The sequence below is a fragment of the Sinohyriopsis cumingii genome, chromosome 1 (genome assembly GCF_028554795.1).
Source record: "Sinohyriopsis cumingii isolate HCF-2022 chromosome 1, ASM2855479v2, whole genome shotgun sequence".
Classification (NCBI taxonomy): domain Eukaryota; kingdom Metazoa; phylum Mollusca; class Bivalvia; order Unionida; family Unionidae; genus Sinohyriopsis; species Sinohyriopsis cumingii.
Window position 1 is genome coordinate 60,069,583 of NC_142961.1, and position 16,998 is coordinate 60,086,580.

At 35.1% G+C, this 16,998-nt stretch overlaps 1 protein-coding gene across 1 annotated transcript in view; it reads right to left on the reverse strand.

Annotated features, from left to right (window-relative positions):
* The window catches only part of LOC149806948 (orexin receptor type 2-like), a 155,839-nt gene that overhangs the window by 52,249 nt on the left and 86,592 nt on the right, over window positions 1-16,998 (reverse strand). The window contains exon 2 of the mRNA XM_089940471.1: window positions 9,954-10,333. Coding sequence (XP_089796597.1) covers window positions 9,954-10,333 — 380 coding nt within the window. The remainder of the gene's footprint in view (window positions 1-9,953; window positions 10,334-16,998) is intronic.

Genomic DNA, 16,998 nt, shown 5'->3' on the forward strand with positions numbered 1-16,998 from the left:
TATTGCATATGTATATGGTGTATTAAATACCTCGGCTCGTGTGTATGTGTGTGTGTGTGCCTCAGAATGTTTCGTATGACTTTATGAGAGTTGGAGATGCGTCAAGTTACATTAGGAGTGTATTACATTTCGGTATATATTTATTTTTGTTGTTTCTGAATTTTATTATATTTCATTTAGTCACAGCATAAGATAGCAAGGGTTTGGTTTCAAAAGTAGTCTCTAGCGGGTGGACACCATAACTGAGACGACAGGGCTGAGATAACCAGACAGAGATTGGAAACGCAAGTTCATCAAAACAGAAAGATTTATCAGACTCATTGGTGAGAATCTACTTTTCTTGCACCATTTTTATTTTCTTCTTTTTTGGCATCATATGCTTCATCTAGTTTATTCCGTTCCATTTATAATGTCACTCCCAAGTTAATCACCTTTTCAATATATTTATTTTATGTCTCTGAAAACGCATATAGCATCGTTTGAGCTTCTTTGATAAATGGATGTAATGCTTTAAAATGGTATAGCGATTAAATGTTTGCTGCCAAAGACTTTATATCCCACTGGTTAGACAGAATAATACCATTTCTAGAGACCTCAATAAACTTCCTCAAAATATGATTTGTTTCATATTTATTTTTGTCATTATATGCCATATATATCATAGTAATTCTCTACTATAATAGGATATGTATCCCTCCTATCGGTCCTTTGAATTTGCTTGCGACTAATATTCTAATGTCTAATTCGGTTTCAGATACGATTCAAAGACTATTCTTCTCACGTATCCATGAATGGACTCGACGACGCTGCAAACATCACAATTGGGTTTCACTTTTTACATTTGCCAGTTAGATTCGGTTGTTTTCTCCTTTACAAAAAAATTGTCGCAAATTTGGATTCGAACCAGCAAACTTTTGTCTGAGATTATAGCATGTTAGTGATCACTGATATGGCTTGTGATAAGAAATGAAAACTACATATTAAACGCTAACAAATCGTTTGGAAAAGATGTGATGGTCACTCTTTTTATGGGCTAATATCTAAACATAAGCCAATATTATTTACGCATAGTGTAACGGAAAGCAAAGATAGTAACTGTAGGCAGACCGAATATTTCTGAGGTTTTATATTCAGTTAATTTTTCTATATTAGCAAAGGTTTTCTAACCTGGTGCTTTTTAAATCAAAGTAGCATTTCTTTAGTATATCTTTCGAAATTACACTGAGGTAAAATAGACTGAATGTGATAAAGTCTGACGCAATTGTGGATTATGGAAGAACACGAGAAGTATCGATCCGTCCAGTACTGGCTACTTGCCACTGATGAATAGTTATTATACCTTATACAGTATCAAAATGTGTATGCGTTCTGATCATTCACGGTTTTACATAGTATGAGTAGTGATTATATGTCCAGTTCCCCCACATCAACCCCTGTTTTACCCAGTTAGACTCTGCTACAGTCATAATTCACTAACCCCAAGTCGCAATATCAGATGTGACGTTTAGCAGCACCCCAAAGGAGCTACAACCGGCATCCTAATACCACTCACTAAAATCTAATAACACTGGTCAACAGTGAAATCATTACTGACTTGAAAAGGCCCTAATCTGTAGTATTTTGGTGTGCCGAACACGAATATAACCGTGAAAAATTTGTAGTGGCTCTCGTTTTGAAGATATTCATATACCTCATTTTCTATGTTTCACTGTGTAAATTTCTCCAGTAGGACTGCAGCAACATCCGGAATAATGATGTAACATTGCATAATACTATCATGCTCACATCATCCACAGTTGATTGCATCATTTTCTGATGCAATGCAATACTAATGCCATGCGGCTGCTGAAGTAAGTTGACGTCAGCAGTGTACTATACATGTGTAGGCCTATTATACTAATGCCAGGCGGCTGCTGAAGCTGACGTAAGCAGTGTACTATATAAAGCCCAATCAGATAGGTTCAGCATTTAAAATATTTTAGACGTTGTGCGAGACAGTTCAAGCTACTGTTACATAAAACTTATTATTTTATCCATTTACGTACAATAAAGAACAGTAATGCCTCGAAAGTGTGTTAATACCGCGGACAATTTTTGCTATATTTGTGGGGAAGTGACATTTTCCAACCAGAAGAAAAGTATCAATTCTCAAGTGAAGAAGGCATATCATCTTTACTTCGGATGCAAGGTTGGTGACCAAGACAAGCCTTGGACTCCGCATATATGCTGTGCTACATGTACAACACAGCTTTCACAGTGGTTGAATTGCAAAAGGTCATCAATGCCGTTTGCAGTCCCAATGGTGTGGAGAGAGCCAAGCAACCACCTAAATGACTGTTACTTCTGCTTGGTTCCTCCTCTTTCCGGCGGAATAACGAAGCGAAAGAAGTCGAGAATAGTCTACCCAAACATTCCGTCTGCATTGAGACCAGTTCCACATGGTGAGGGACTTCCTATTCCAGAACCTCCAGCAGAATATTCTCTTGATTCATCTGACGAAGACAAAGGTGAGTCGACCTGTTCTTCTCCTGGTCCATCAGCATGCAGTGATCCAGATTTTCACTGTGGTGCATCATCAACCCCACACAGAATAATACAGGAAGAACTAAATGACCTGATTCGTGATTTGGACTTATCAAAGAACAAGGCAGAATTGCTAGGATCAAGACTCCAACAATGGAATCTTCTAGAAGAAGATGTCACAATTACTGCATATCGAAAGCGCCACCAGCAATTGGAGCCTTTCTTCAGAAAGGAAAGTAATCTGATATTCTGTTCCGATATTGAGGGCCTCATGAATGCTTTAAAAATCACTCATGACCCACAAGAATGGAGACTATTTGTGGACTCTTCGAAACTGAGTCTCAAGGCTGTGCTTTTGCACAATGGAAACATTCTTCCATCTATTCCAGTAGCGTATGCTGTCCACATGAAAGAGACATACGATAACTTAAGGCAGCTACTGAATTCCATTGAGTATAACAAGTACAGCTGGCACCTCTGTGGTGATTTGAAGGTAGTTGCCCTTTTAATGGGACTGCAGCAAGGATATACAAAATACATGTGTTTCTTATGCGAGTGGGATAGCCGAGCAAGGGAAATGCACTACATGAGGAAGGAATGGATTCACAGGCAGAATGTAGCCATTGGAGAGAAGAATATCCAACACCCAGCTCTGGTTGAGGCTCAGAAAATCTTGCTACCACCCCTTCACATCAAACTAGGTTTGATGAAGAACTTCGTGAAAGCCATTGACCGGACTTTGCCAGCATTCCGATACCTGCATGAAAAATTCCCTCGACTCAGCGAAGCAAAGATTAAAGAGGGAGTTTTTGTGGGTCATCAGATTCGAGAGCTTTTCAAAGATGACCGGTTCAACAACTTGCTGGAAGGTGACGCGAAACAAGCATGGAATGCTTTTCGCCTAGTTTCTACAAACTTCCTCGGAAATGTTAGGGCAGAAAACTATAAGGAACTAGTAGAAGACATGTTGATGAAGTATAAGAAACTTGGCTGCAATATGTCTCTAAAGATTCACTTCCTTCATTCCCATTTGGATTTCTTTCCTAGCAACTGTGGTATTGTTAGTGATGAACACGGCGAACGTTTTCATCAAGATATCGCAACAATGGAACAAAGATACCAGGGAAAATGGTCCACTACAATGCTGGCTGACTACTGCTGGACACTCCTCAGAGATGCTCCCGAACAGCTGTACAAGAGACAGGCGAAGAAATCTAAGATGTAGTCAATGACTTGATTTTTTATAGGTAGGCTATTACAGTTGACCTTTTACTATTGGAATGCATTTCGTTATGTAAACATTAATTTCTTGCAGATTACAAAAAAACTAGAGCCAATTTTGCAATTTGACTGTCATATTCGTGTTCAGCACATAAAAATTGATAAGAATTGACTAATTTTATTTCAGTAACATGACTTTTGTAAAAATTTGTTGTCCAGTGTAATACATAAAATGTAGACATAAAAACAAGTATCAAATATCATATGTTTACTATATTACATAGGAAGGTCACGCGTCCAAGAATGATACAAATAGTCCAACATGTGGTCATGAATTGCAAATGATTACTCCCTTAGCATCAACCACCAACTATAATCGTGATCCTCAAACATGGAGCTTTCATTAGCATCTACATGATCAACAGTCATGGTATTGCTCCTGAATATGTTTCTAAACGATGACCTTGCACGCTCGTAGCTCTGTAAGCAGAACCATTCGGTTATTCTGCGGCGGAACCAAAACTAATTATGACTGAGAGCACAGTCCGAAACAAAATCAAATAGAGGACTGCAAATAACCAAGGACTTGCAGCATCACTTCCCCATATCTAAATATGACATTTGAATGGTTTACCTATCAATACTTCTAATTGTATTTTTTGTACAATGATAAGTCTTTAAGAGATATCCAAATACACATCGCCCTCACAAGCCGATTCTTGAATTTATGCATGATGAAAACCTAGGAGACTATTATTGATTCTATCCTGGTACCAAACAGATTTCAATCCTTATTGCAGAAAATCTTCCCAACAAAGAGGTCACTAACAGTTAAAAATCTCAGTGTCACCCTCGGACTGCTTGCCACGAAGAGAACTCCGGTACTGAGATTGCACTTCATACATGACAATGCAACTCTAAAAAATCAAAAGTTGTTCAAGACCACAGCTCCTATACTAAAAGGCGCAAATTATATCGTCTTGAACAGAGCATGCTAGCTGAGACTGCGACCTGACATCTGCATTACCACTAATATAACAACGCTAAAGTACAAAAAACCACCCACCAGAATCTTCGCAATCACAACTTAGAATGTCACATTTCACTAGTATAGCTAATTATAAAGGAAGAATCTTGCCTCAAAAGCCATTTATTGAATGGCTACATATATAAATCCATGTCGTTATTTAGTAGTGCTTCTTTAAATGTACACAAACCAATTTCAATCAACGTAACACTTATTCAAAAGCAGCACAAAAAACTAAACACTTTTATCCATTATTTCTCGAAGTTAATATTACGCATGATTAATCCCAAATGATTTACCAAAACCAAAAGAGTCGTCTGCCTTCACCCAAGAATATTAGCATATATAGAATTATAAACTATATACCTGCTGCAGAGAGTGGAGCAATCTGAGTTATTTCGTACGGCTTTCACTACTCTACCCCTTAGATAATAACGTCCGCAACCCAAACATACATTATCCACACGGTCACAACTGTTGCCCATCCTTACGCTTTTATGATATAACAGGTCAGTTAAATAAAACAACAAGACAACTATTTAAAAAAAAGAAACTACCAAAAACCTTTGAGGAAAAAATGAACCTCTATAGCAAATATATATCAGGAAGTTATGTTTACCATTTATATATGGTTTACTCTGTGGTTAATGGAAAGAAGTCGTGGTAATATTTGTCAGGCCAATACAGTTGGTACTAATTTTTGGAGAAACTAGCATAACGTCAGACGAAAGTTGATGATTTGGTATCAAGCATATATACGTTTTTGTCTTATGATATTTTTAATTTTCTTTGCAACATTTACTATGAACTAGTATTAATGTCTTGTTAGAAATCGGTATACACAACTTAAAAGAAACTGGACACGATTTAGTGACTATAACGTCGATTCATGTCTCATAACGTCTTCAGTTTTTGCTTCAAATATTGCCGATGCTAAATTTTAAAATTTAACAACAACACAAAAGGACAACTTGTGCTGTTACTCTTGTGCACTACTTATGTATAGTGTAATGACTTGAAATTAATGAATTATAAACTAGTCAACAATAATTTCATAATTAAAGATATTGAATGCACTAACACACATCAAAAATTGATTTTGTAACAGATATGAAATTTGTATTGCAATTAAATTATTTCCATGTATTCTTGCTCCATTGTGCTTTCAAAGTAGTGCTTTGTCGCAAATTTAAAACACGCATTCAATTTACACTATCAAAGGTTATCCTGAACATAACCATACTAACGTAGGAAATTAGTTCATCTTTTGAATGTAAAGGAGTGTATCACTTCAAATATTATGCTCCACTAATTTGGAAGGAGTTGTGTTGCTGATTTTGTATCACTATAATGTATTTTGTAACGATAAACATAACAGCGTTTTTTAATTTCTATTATTTAAAAGACTTTATTAAGACATTTTGGTAACAAATGGAATACTTTATTGCGTTTTGCTGAAAATGTCTTTGATAAAACAGTAGTAAACTGATTTAATTGTACATAACTTATACGTGGCTATATCAGGCCAAATTGCGCTTGCTCAAAGCACGTCGTGACTCCAGACACTGTATTGATCTTCAATTTAGCCTTAATCAGATTTTTATTTTTTTAGTCACTTGGACCTGACATTGCATTACTCTCGTGCTCAGAATGTCACGATATATACGTCAAGTAGATATTGTCGTTTCCTCGATGTTGAAATTTTCCCCATGGATTACCAATCAAGTTTCTCTGTGTCATTAAAGATCTGTGTGCTTTCTTTCATGACATACATTTATATTCTTTGAATAATGAAATTAATTTGCTATGGCATTACATGTAATATAAAATGAATAAAACTTAGTCAAACGTATTATGAATAGAACAACAGATCAATGTTTTCTGTGCTGTTTTGAAAACAAAAATGTTATTACCGCTGTACGTACTTATAATACGAGTCGAACTGCAAACTACAAATAACCAAATCTGTCGTAGCATAATGCGCCGGCAGATCTTGGTATGTGCAGTTTGTCTGGGCTACTTAGTAGAACAGACATCATAGACCCTGATATGAAGGCGCATTATGCCACAACATATTAGAATCTTTGTTGTTTGAGGTTTGATTCGATTTTTAAGGGAGTATATACGGTAGTTTTGATGACTCGCCTACCACAACACATACAATAGTTACTAAGCTGAAATGATGCTCCCTTTCCCAAATTGAAAAGAATTACCTTGTCATTTTATACCAAAGGCTTCCTAAGTTTACATTATAAGATTCCATGTGGGTGGGGAAATCCCTTTATAATTACTTTGTTTTGGAAATTTCTCAAGGCCGGATCAGAGGGGAGTTTTACACACGTCAATATGAAGTCACTTCCATTTAAAATTTGAGCAACGTTTTATTCCTACGCACGTTTATTGGGTGTCATACACACTTTCAATAAATAGACGTATGTTTTTTGCCTCGGTTTCCTTTCCAGGAAAGTCAGTACCCTTTTCGAATGTTAGAAACCATCTCCTCCAATTAGCGTTATCCGGCTCTATAGCTACATAGCAGAGCAATTATTCTGATATGTCGATACTAATAAAGGAATCATAAATAATTAGTAAATGGTACTACGAGCTGCCGGGCTTGGCGCTCAGCATTAATCTTAAGAGGTTAGTGTTAGGACTGATCAGCCTGGTGTCAGGATAATGTGACTGGGTGGGACATCATGCTACATGTCTGCAGCATGATGCCCCAGTGCTAGACATCACTATAAACTGTCAGACTGCAGAAATCGTAGCGATATGACTGACAAATTGTTAAAACTACGTTAAAAATCCAAATTACACACACACACACACACACACACACATATTTGGTAGATAAAAGATTCGTACGTTGAAATCCAAGTACTTTGAACTGACATAATCGTTATGTTTCGCTACTCAAGAATAACTCCAAGCTTCATATCATGTAGAACTTTGTTATCAATGTAGTTGGCGTCTTACAATGAAATCAGTCATGTGGTATCAAGTAAATATATTATTTTGTAATGAGAGAGCTCAGGTCATTAATTAATTCTATATACGCATCCTTTATAAGTATGAAAACTATAACTTCAACAAGAAAGTTTTTCAATTATTGGGGCGGCCCTTTCTGGAGTTGATCAGTTCAGGATAGATTATAATTTGTTTTGTGGTACAGTCGTAGTCTATCATTGGTAGTATATAACCAGAAAAAAGGTTCAAGCGGCTAGAGAGGTAACTATTTCAACATTAACTTTAAGAGACTTATTCTTTTGACGACCATAGTACATACTGTGATAAACATGAGTCTTCCAGCTGAGATGTTGAACAATGTAGATACCAAGAATGTTTTATTTTTTTATTTTTAACACTATATCCTTCTAAGCATTTTTGAGCTAGAAGCAAATCCATGTTAAGGGATATTTGCTACATTGTTCTGGTTGTCAGACATTTCGTTATAGAAATATTACTATGCAGTGTGTTGTGTTGACACCAAACTGATATAATGGTGAAGTCGAATTGAATTTTATTTCAGTAGAATCACAAGACATTACCTGATGAAAGAAGCGAGGTGTTGTAAAAAAAATGTATTAGAGTGTACTTCATACAAGGCTAAGTCATTTAATAACAGAAGAAGTCCTAATATAAGAAAAAGAAAAACAGAAGTCCTAATATCAGAAGAAGTCCTTATATAAAAAGAAGTCATAATATCAAAAGAAGTATAAAAAAACAGAAGAAGTCTTAATATCGATCCTTGAAATATCGCTCTGGTGGCCTAAGTGGTTAGAACGTCCGTCTGGATGTGGGAGGTCGCGCGTACGAATCCAGCCATGTCATACCATAGACTTAATGAATATATGGTACTAGTTGCTGCCTCGCTTCGTGCTCAGCGTTAAGAATTTATTGTAAAGACTGGACCGCCTGTATCAGGATAATGTGACTGGGTGAACATTATGCTACATGTCTGCGGCATCTTGCCCTAATGCAAGAGAACATCACAATGCAGACATCGTAGCGATATAACTGAAATTGTTTTAACGTTAAGTTAAAACTCCAAATCACACACATACACACACCATCTAAAATGTGACTTCAATAGGAAGTATATTTACCCGTGCAAACAATGTGCCGTACGTCAGTTGGATAAGGTGTGAACCAAGTAAAACAGTATGAAGACAATTTGTTGGCTGATCGTTTTTAATGACCACCGAATGATCAACCAATCGAGTGCTTTTTTCAAAAATAAATAATATTGCGCCAGTAAATTTGCCTGAATCATTCGCTAGTAGCCACTGGTCTATACGTTTGGTCAACGTAATTTGACATGAATGTTTTTCTTTCGGAAAATTGATTGTGATTTATGTATGAGTTTACCTGTTATAATATCCGAAAAGATGATTCCTGATTTGTTTATACAATACTTTTGGAAAATAACGGTGGATGCGTCATTCTTGTTATCTCCTTTATAAATTACTTAAAGTTTTGCTAATTTCAATGATTCTAAAATGTACAGGAAGTGATAGTACAGTTTGATTCATCCTTCAGTGACTCAGAGATATAAAAAGTCTATAGTTTTAGAGTTTTGGGGTGAATTCCGTCTCTACAGGCTGATTATGAATTATTGAAAGTAGAGGTATGTTGATCTATACATGGTCAGGTACAATTTCAATTACGAAGGCAGTAGGTTTGTACATGTTTGACTCTGTAACAATCAAGTGTTTGGGAAATATTAATAAAACGAGGTTCCGCTGGTGTGCAATTTCGTGATCATCAGTATAATTAACGCCGTTGACTAATGTCACATGGACCTAGAATTGCCGATTTCGTTGAAGTTAATTGAGTAATTTGGGATTCTAATCTGCACCTGGACCAATTACAATTTCAATTTACATTGATAGAACCATATAACAACAAACATAAAAGGCTGTGTGAACATGTGCTACAACAAAACGATGCATTTTGCCTTGATGTCCAACATCAGTAACACCCCCTCCCAAGCAAACCCCCTTCCAAAACAAAGATACGTTGCGCGAAGTAAAAGACTATTTAATGGCAGGGGAGGTCACTGTGATTTTTTGTGTTTTTGTCGCTGTTAAGTAATTAATACATGATATCTACAGTTTACTAAATTATCCCTACAGGTTCAGGTTCCTATATCTGGATATCTTTTATAAACTAACCTTTGTGCCCATTCTGTGTTTCCAGTGTGCCTGGGAAACTGTTTTTACACAGTCGTACACCAATAATCGAGTAAGCGAAGAACATAAGGCACATCGGGAAACCATAGAGTCCAGTCATGAGGAACATTTGGTAGGCCTGTTTGTCATGTGGTTCAAGATCCAGAGTACAGAACGTCAAATATTCTGTTAACTGAGAAGGATATGTTCTACCTAGCCTCTGATACAGAAGTTCTGGCAAAGCCACGAGAGAGCCGAGTCCCCAGATTACCGTAATGGATATTCCCATTACAACCGCCGTAAACCTCATTCTAAGTGGATGGCAGATGGCGAAATATCGCTCGACAGAGATGGCACACAACGTGAAGACAGAAACTGCAACGGACAGCGTCTGCAAAGAAATAAATAACGTAAGTCCAGTTAAATTAAAAACTTAAATAGATCATGAATTTCGTTTATCATGTCTATTTAATTATAATATCTGCATGCTGGTCCCTGAGAGAACTGGACATGTTTTTTTTCTGCGTCATGCCAATTCATCAGTAGTATTGAAATCGAACAAGAAATGAACGATAGCATAAAGCACTGATACCAGAATATTATGTTTCAAAAGTTATTGAAGCTTATATGTATCTTGATTGAGAATACGAAACTTTACTGCATGAATCTTACGTTTACAGGGAAAAATAAATTTGCTAATATTTCATCCTGCATAATTGAGAGTCAAAGGATACATTGATTGATAGCTTCATTCGTAAATAATGCACCGATAATTAGTGTGCCCAGAAAACAGAAACTATAAATATGTTGACCCAAGGCTACGGTATATTGAATTTATTCAATGCAACTTGCTAATAGAAAAACAAATATTTCTTCTTCGTCTTCTTTTCAAAGCGATTCAAATATTTCATAAATGAAACTAATTGCAGTTTTAAAGCAAACAGTTATTTAACAGTTCTTTATCTTGGTTATTATTACATAGGAATCAGAGGTTCTATCCGTGGTTTAAAATAAGATTTTAGTCGTATATACCTCGGCCTGAAAGATGGAAACGTCTTCGTAAATATATTTGCATATTATTTTATTACTATATTTTTATGTGTAAAAAATAAATCCTTATAGTTTTATATGTGAAAACATAAGATTTCCCATCATACCATGAGACCCCCGATTGTGTGTGCCTGCCAAAGATATGCTTGCCTCATATTTAATTTAATATATTCAATTTGCATTGCTTGCTTGTTCATAATATTAAATCCAGTCTCATAGAAAAGTTAGTAACTATATATTAGCTGTTTACATACGTTAAGTAAATCAATTATTCTGGTCAGGTAAACAATGAAGTTTTTGTTGGAAACAATCTGCTACAAAATACAAATTTCCATAACCCTTACCATGTATTAAATATGTTACAAAATTAACAAGCAATGCAAATTGAAAAGTCACCACAGTCATCGTTAATCACCAACTAATTTAATCTTGAATCTAGCAGTCATTTATTGCGGTTTGACAAATTTTCGTGTGAAAAAGTATTGAAACAAAATTGAAGTTCGAATATGACAAGAGGTTTTTAGTATAATCGAAAAATAGATAGTTGTCATAAACTTCAGTCCTGTACTGATTACTCCTGTTCAATTATCGTTAAACCATATCCTGCTTCGTATTGAATTCACCTCCCAAATTAGTTCCGCAATTCGTTCATGTCCAAGCCAATAATTAATGTCATATCCGACTAATTTCCAAAAATAGGGGCTTGTTACCTTAATGCCGTTGTGTCCCTAAAACGGGACTGGATTACAGAGGATTGTACACTAAGCATTTTCCATTTCATCAATAGGAATGTCACAAACCTCTTTGAAATATGCACTACGATCTCATTTTCGTTTGCAAAGTATTTAAATAGCAATGTTAACGGCAAATTTGCAAAGTCCTTTCGTTAGTTCCTGTATATGACAGGTATCTGAAAAGTTGTGAATATCATGTTGGAACATTTATCTTTCTTTGCAACTGTAAATGCATCCATAAACAAACGAACGTTTTATAAAATGATTTGCAGCTGCTCTTGTGTCGCAACATTGGTAAAGAGTAAATAACGGTGGCATAACATGTCGTAGATGGAGAACCATTCTGCTACTATACAAAATGCATAATATAAAATCAGAGTGTTCTTAGTGAATATCTCCTATTGATATCAAGACCGTCATGGAAGACAATATGGGCTGGCTAAATCCTTTCCAAGAATCCACAGGAGATCACTAGCGCTCTGGAAGACAATTATCTGAAATTCGTGGGCGGGAACTAGCTTCTGATGAAGATGTTCGATTCACAGTGGAATATATTTATATTGTTACTACCATTAATTAGTGATTAATGCGTAATATACTGGAGAATTTGTTGAAGTTCAGAAACCTCTGTGCAAAATGTGTTCCATTTTTACTGACGCCTAATGAGAAAAAGTCTCCAGTTAGAATCACCAAACAGCTACTAGAGCGAAATAAGTAAATAATGATCAGAGACGATTTAATTAAATCGTCACAGGATATGTAACATTCCAAATCCGTTCAACATGTAAAACCACCAATCATACAATACATATCCATGTACCATGCAGGACCTCCAATCACGCAATACAAACACATTCACCATTCAAAACCATCAATCATACAATACGAACCCATTCCCCATCCAAAACCACAAATCATAAAATACAAATCAATTCGTCAAGCAAAACCACCAATCATACAATCCAAATCCATTCACCATGCAAAACCAATTATCATATAATACAAATCCATTCAATATGTTAACTGCCAATCATACAACTCCATTCACCATGAAAAACCACCAATCATACAATACAAACACATTCTACACGCGAAACCACTAATCATACAACACAAACGCAATCACCATGCAAAACCATCAATCATGCAATATAAATTTATTCATCATGCAAATCCTCCAGTCGTATGATACAAATCCATTCATCATGCAGAACCAACAATCATACCATACAAAACCATTCTGCATGCAAAACCAACAACCATACAATACAAATCCATTCACCATGCAAAACCAACAATCATACAATACAAATCTACTCATCATTATTACGAAGATAATTCAATTAAACAAAAAAATATACATGAAGGGGGCAGTTGGGCATGGAAGAAATGAGTCAAGAACGGGACATTCAACTATTACAGTTATTGGCCCTTTACTATGGTTGAATATTGATGATCCGCGATGTTTTCACTGTATTATGTATACAATAGGGAAAGGAAACAAACAATGATGTGTGAGATCGCTAAAATTTGTATAATATTACTTCTCTATTGTCTTTAAAAATATGTCAAGAAAGATCGAATATGTAACAAGTTCTGTACAATTGTAAATATAATGTACGTCCCTAAAATGCAGAGAGAAAATGTAAAACTAAATTACTATACTGTGACTGAAATCCTAGGGTCAAAAATATTCCCAACAAGTCCATAGGTATCAAGTAATCCAAATATGTTCCAATGGTATTCCAAATGATGGTCAGTAATGTACTGATGTACCAAGAGTACTGAAGGATCATTATATTATAATCCCAATTGTATTTAAATGAATTCACAGTTAGTACGTAACAGCTATTAAATATCCAAATGTCTTTAAGTGAAATCACAGTATTTCTGCGACAGTTATTATTCCAGTTAGTCTGAATAGTTCGAGCACTCTAATTCCAACGAATGATTAAAGTTTTAAAAAAAGACCTCGCACATGCTAGCATCCAGAACTGGTGTTTACGTCTTAGAATGTATGCTCCTTTTCAAAAACTCTCTTATTATGATTACAATTAAGCAATATATATATATAGCATCATACATTCATAATTTCGCCCGTAAACAGGGTCACGTGGGTTACACTAGCTACTGAAGAATTAGGTCTACCTAGCCTTTTCCAAATTCGTGACCTCCATCCACAGTAGATGATGTTCACCTGGATATTATAGTACAGCTTAACCTTGAATATACGCACTATGATTATAAGAATGGCTTCGTTTAATAATACAAACTTGCGCTGCTTGGAAAATTAATATTTTAAACATCAACTAAAAATCCATATTAACGATACTCATGAATGAAAAAATAAATAAAATAAATATAAAACCAACAATAAGCGGGAAACAATATATACTATCTGACTATAATGTTAGACAACAAAACACATTAATACAGTGAACAATACAAACGCACACAAAACGTGAGAACTTTCAGGAAAAAGTAACATGAATAATGGATAAAAAGGTTTCCAGCTTGTAATGGTATATAGACGCTTACCAAAGTTTCACTTTCAAACTTATAATATAACTCCCGACACACATAGTTTAAACATCGTCAATAAATCATTCACAATATTACCCTAGAGACGGAAATGATTACAGATGCTTCGAATGCATTCAAGTTTTGTTTTCGACTTCCATTGGTTCTCATTGCACAGATTGCACTTAGATGACTTATTACATAATTGCAAGTCGAATTTGACTGTGTCCATATATATTTTATTGTATTACAATTCCTTTGCGCAAAATTATTGGAAAGAAATGTTTGTGCTTTACCATTCAAGCAAATACAAAAGAACGGTTTCATTTACCTTGCTAGAATGACGCTGTTAGACGACAGATAAACTGAACAATTTGCAACGCTTAAGTTTCAATATGCCACATCCAGACCAGTAAAAGACTCGCTAGTATCCATACTATATAACGTTTTAGCGCAAGGGATGCATGATTTCGATTGATACTGGATTCTTGATATCGTCAAGACTGTATACCAAGCTATGTTAAGTATGAAAAATTCATGATGTACATTGATACTTGATTCTTGATATCGTTTGGACCATCCATTTACCAGGCTGTTTTAAATATGAAGAATTCATGTCTATTGATAATTGATTCTTTATATCGTTTGGACCATCCATTTACCAGGCTGTTTTAAATATGAAGAATTCATGTCTATTGATAACTGATTCTTGATATCGTCTGGACCATCCATTTACCAGGCTGTTTTAAATATGAAGAATTCATGTCTATTAATAAATGATTCTTAATATCGTCTGGACCATCCATTTACCAGGCTGTTTTAAATATGAAGAATTCATGTCTATTGATAACTGATTCTTGATATCGTCTGGACCATCCATTTACCAGGCTGTTTTAAATATGAAGAATTCATGTCTATTGATAACTGATTCTTGATATCGTCTGGACCATCCATTTACCAGGCTGTTTTAAATATGAAGAATTCATGTCTATTAATAACTGATTCTTAATATCGTCTGGACCATCCATTTACCAGGCTGTTTTAAATATGAAGAATTCATGTCTATTAATAACTGATTCTTAATATCGTCTGGACCATCCATTTACCAGGCTGTTTTAAATATGAAGAATGCGTGTCTTTTGATAATTGAACCTAGTTATCATCATGACTATATGCCAGACTCTTTTAATGTATGATGTCTATTAATAATTGCTATCGTGACAATATATACCAGACTACTTCGGGGCCAAAGTATCGAACCGACAAGTGAAATAAAGAAGGAAATGATTAGGACAATGATATAATGCATCTGCTTTCTAGTCTATTTAATAAACTATAGATTTAAACAAATGCCTCTAAATACTGAAACCTGCCTTGAGAAGGTTTCTCTTTGTACGAGTAAATCAAATTAGGAAGCACGCAAACATGCAATCTACCCTGAGTAAATTATGCCAAAGATTTTTAAACATGATTATCATTAGCTTGTATGTCGTGTACATTAACATATATTCTAATGAAATGACAAAAGGCTTCCCGATTGTATGTTGTCAATTTCATTTGAAAGTCGAAATGTTCGTTTGAAATGATCCGATACAAATATCTTAATAAAGTAGTTTCAAAACTATAATCAATTGCTATTACAAGAAAAGCGAGCTACCAAAACTACGTTCACTTCAGTTATCATGGCAATGTTTTGTTTGTTTGTTTTTACAGTGAGCATGTTTAACTTATTTAGTTAAAAGAAAATTATTATTTATTCCAATTTATATTAAATCGTTTACGGTTTGACATTAGTCGTTCAATGAGCCAAATTCTGCCTTTGTAAGTAATTTATTGAAACGAGTTGAAAATATTTATTAGGTCAGGATTGCGTTTGTATCTGCAGTAACTCGACTTATTTCGCTTCAAAATACGTCGGGACAGATGACACAGCCTGATTAACTAACTAGAACCTTGCTAAGACAAATTCATTACTCCCATGTAACAAATATACGTTTGCAGCCTGCTCTGATGTCACAAATACATTTGCGATACGGAGCATTAGTCTGATGAAACAAATGAACCTATTTCTCTCTATTTCCTCCTTCAATGTAATTAGTCTTCTTTACCCGCTTTGATTCATGCTTTATACGTTAGAACTGTACCGGAAATGTACAGGAAATAATGCATAGATGTCACAATAATCATATTAATTATAAACTGATTCCAGCTACAAACAACAGAGCACCCTGATAAGCCATCCCATAATAAACCATGCTTGGTCTCTGTTGTTTGTTATACTCATTAGTCCTTTCAAACTTCGTTACTCCGATGTAACAAATGAATTTGCACACCGGAAAATTACCCCAATGTAGCGAATATATGTTTGCGGTCTGGAGCATTAAACCAATGTAACAAATACATTTGCAGTTTGGGGCAATACCCCGATGTAACAAAATCATTTGCATTTTGTGGCATTACTCCAATGTAACCAATACGCTTGAACTATAGAGCCTTGCTCCTATTTAAACTATGCATTTACAGTTTGGCGCATGTATGAAATATAACTCAGAGAATATAATATTAATCTGTAAGCATAAAACTTGTTTGTAGACTTCTTGTGATCAATAATAATTTAATTTGCTTATAAAAATGAATGTGTTTACATGTAATTATCAAGGTACGAAAAATGCAGAAGTGATTATAATATGATTATATCCCTAACTTTGATTGCAAAAAAAATGTATTCAGCTGATCTAATAATGAGAAGACA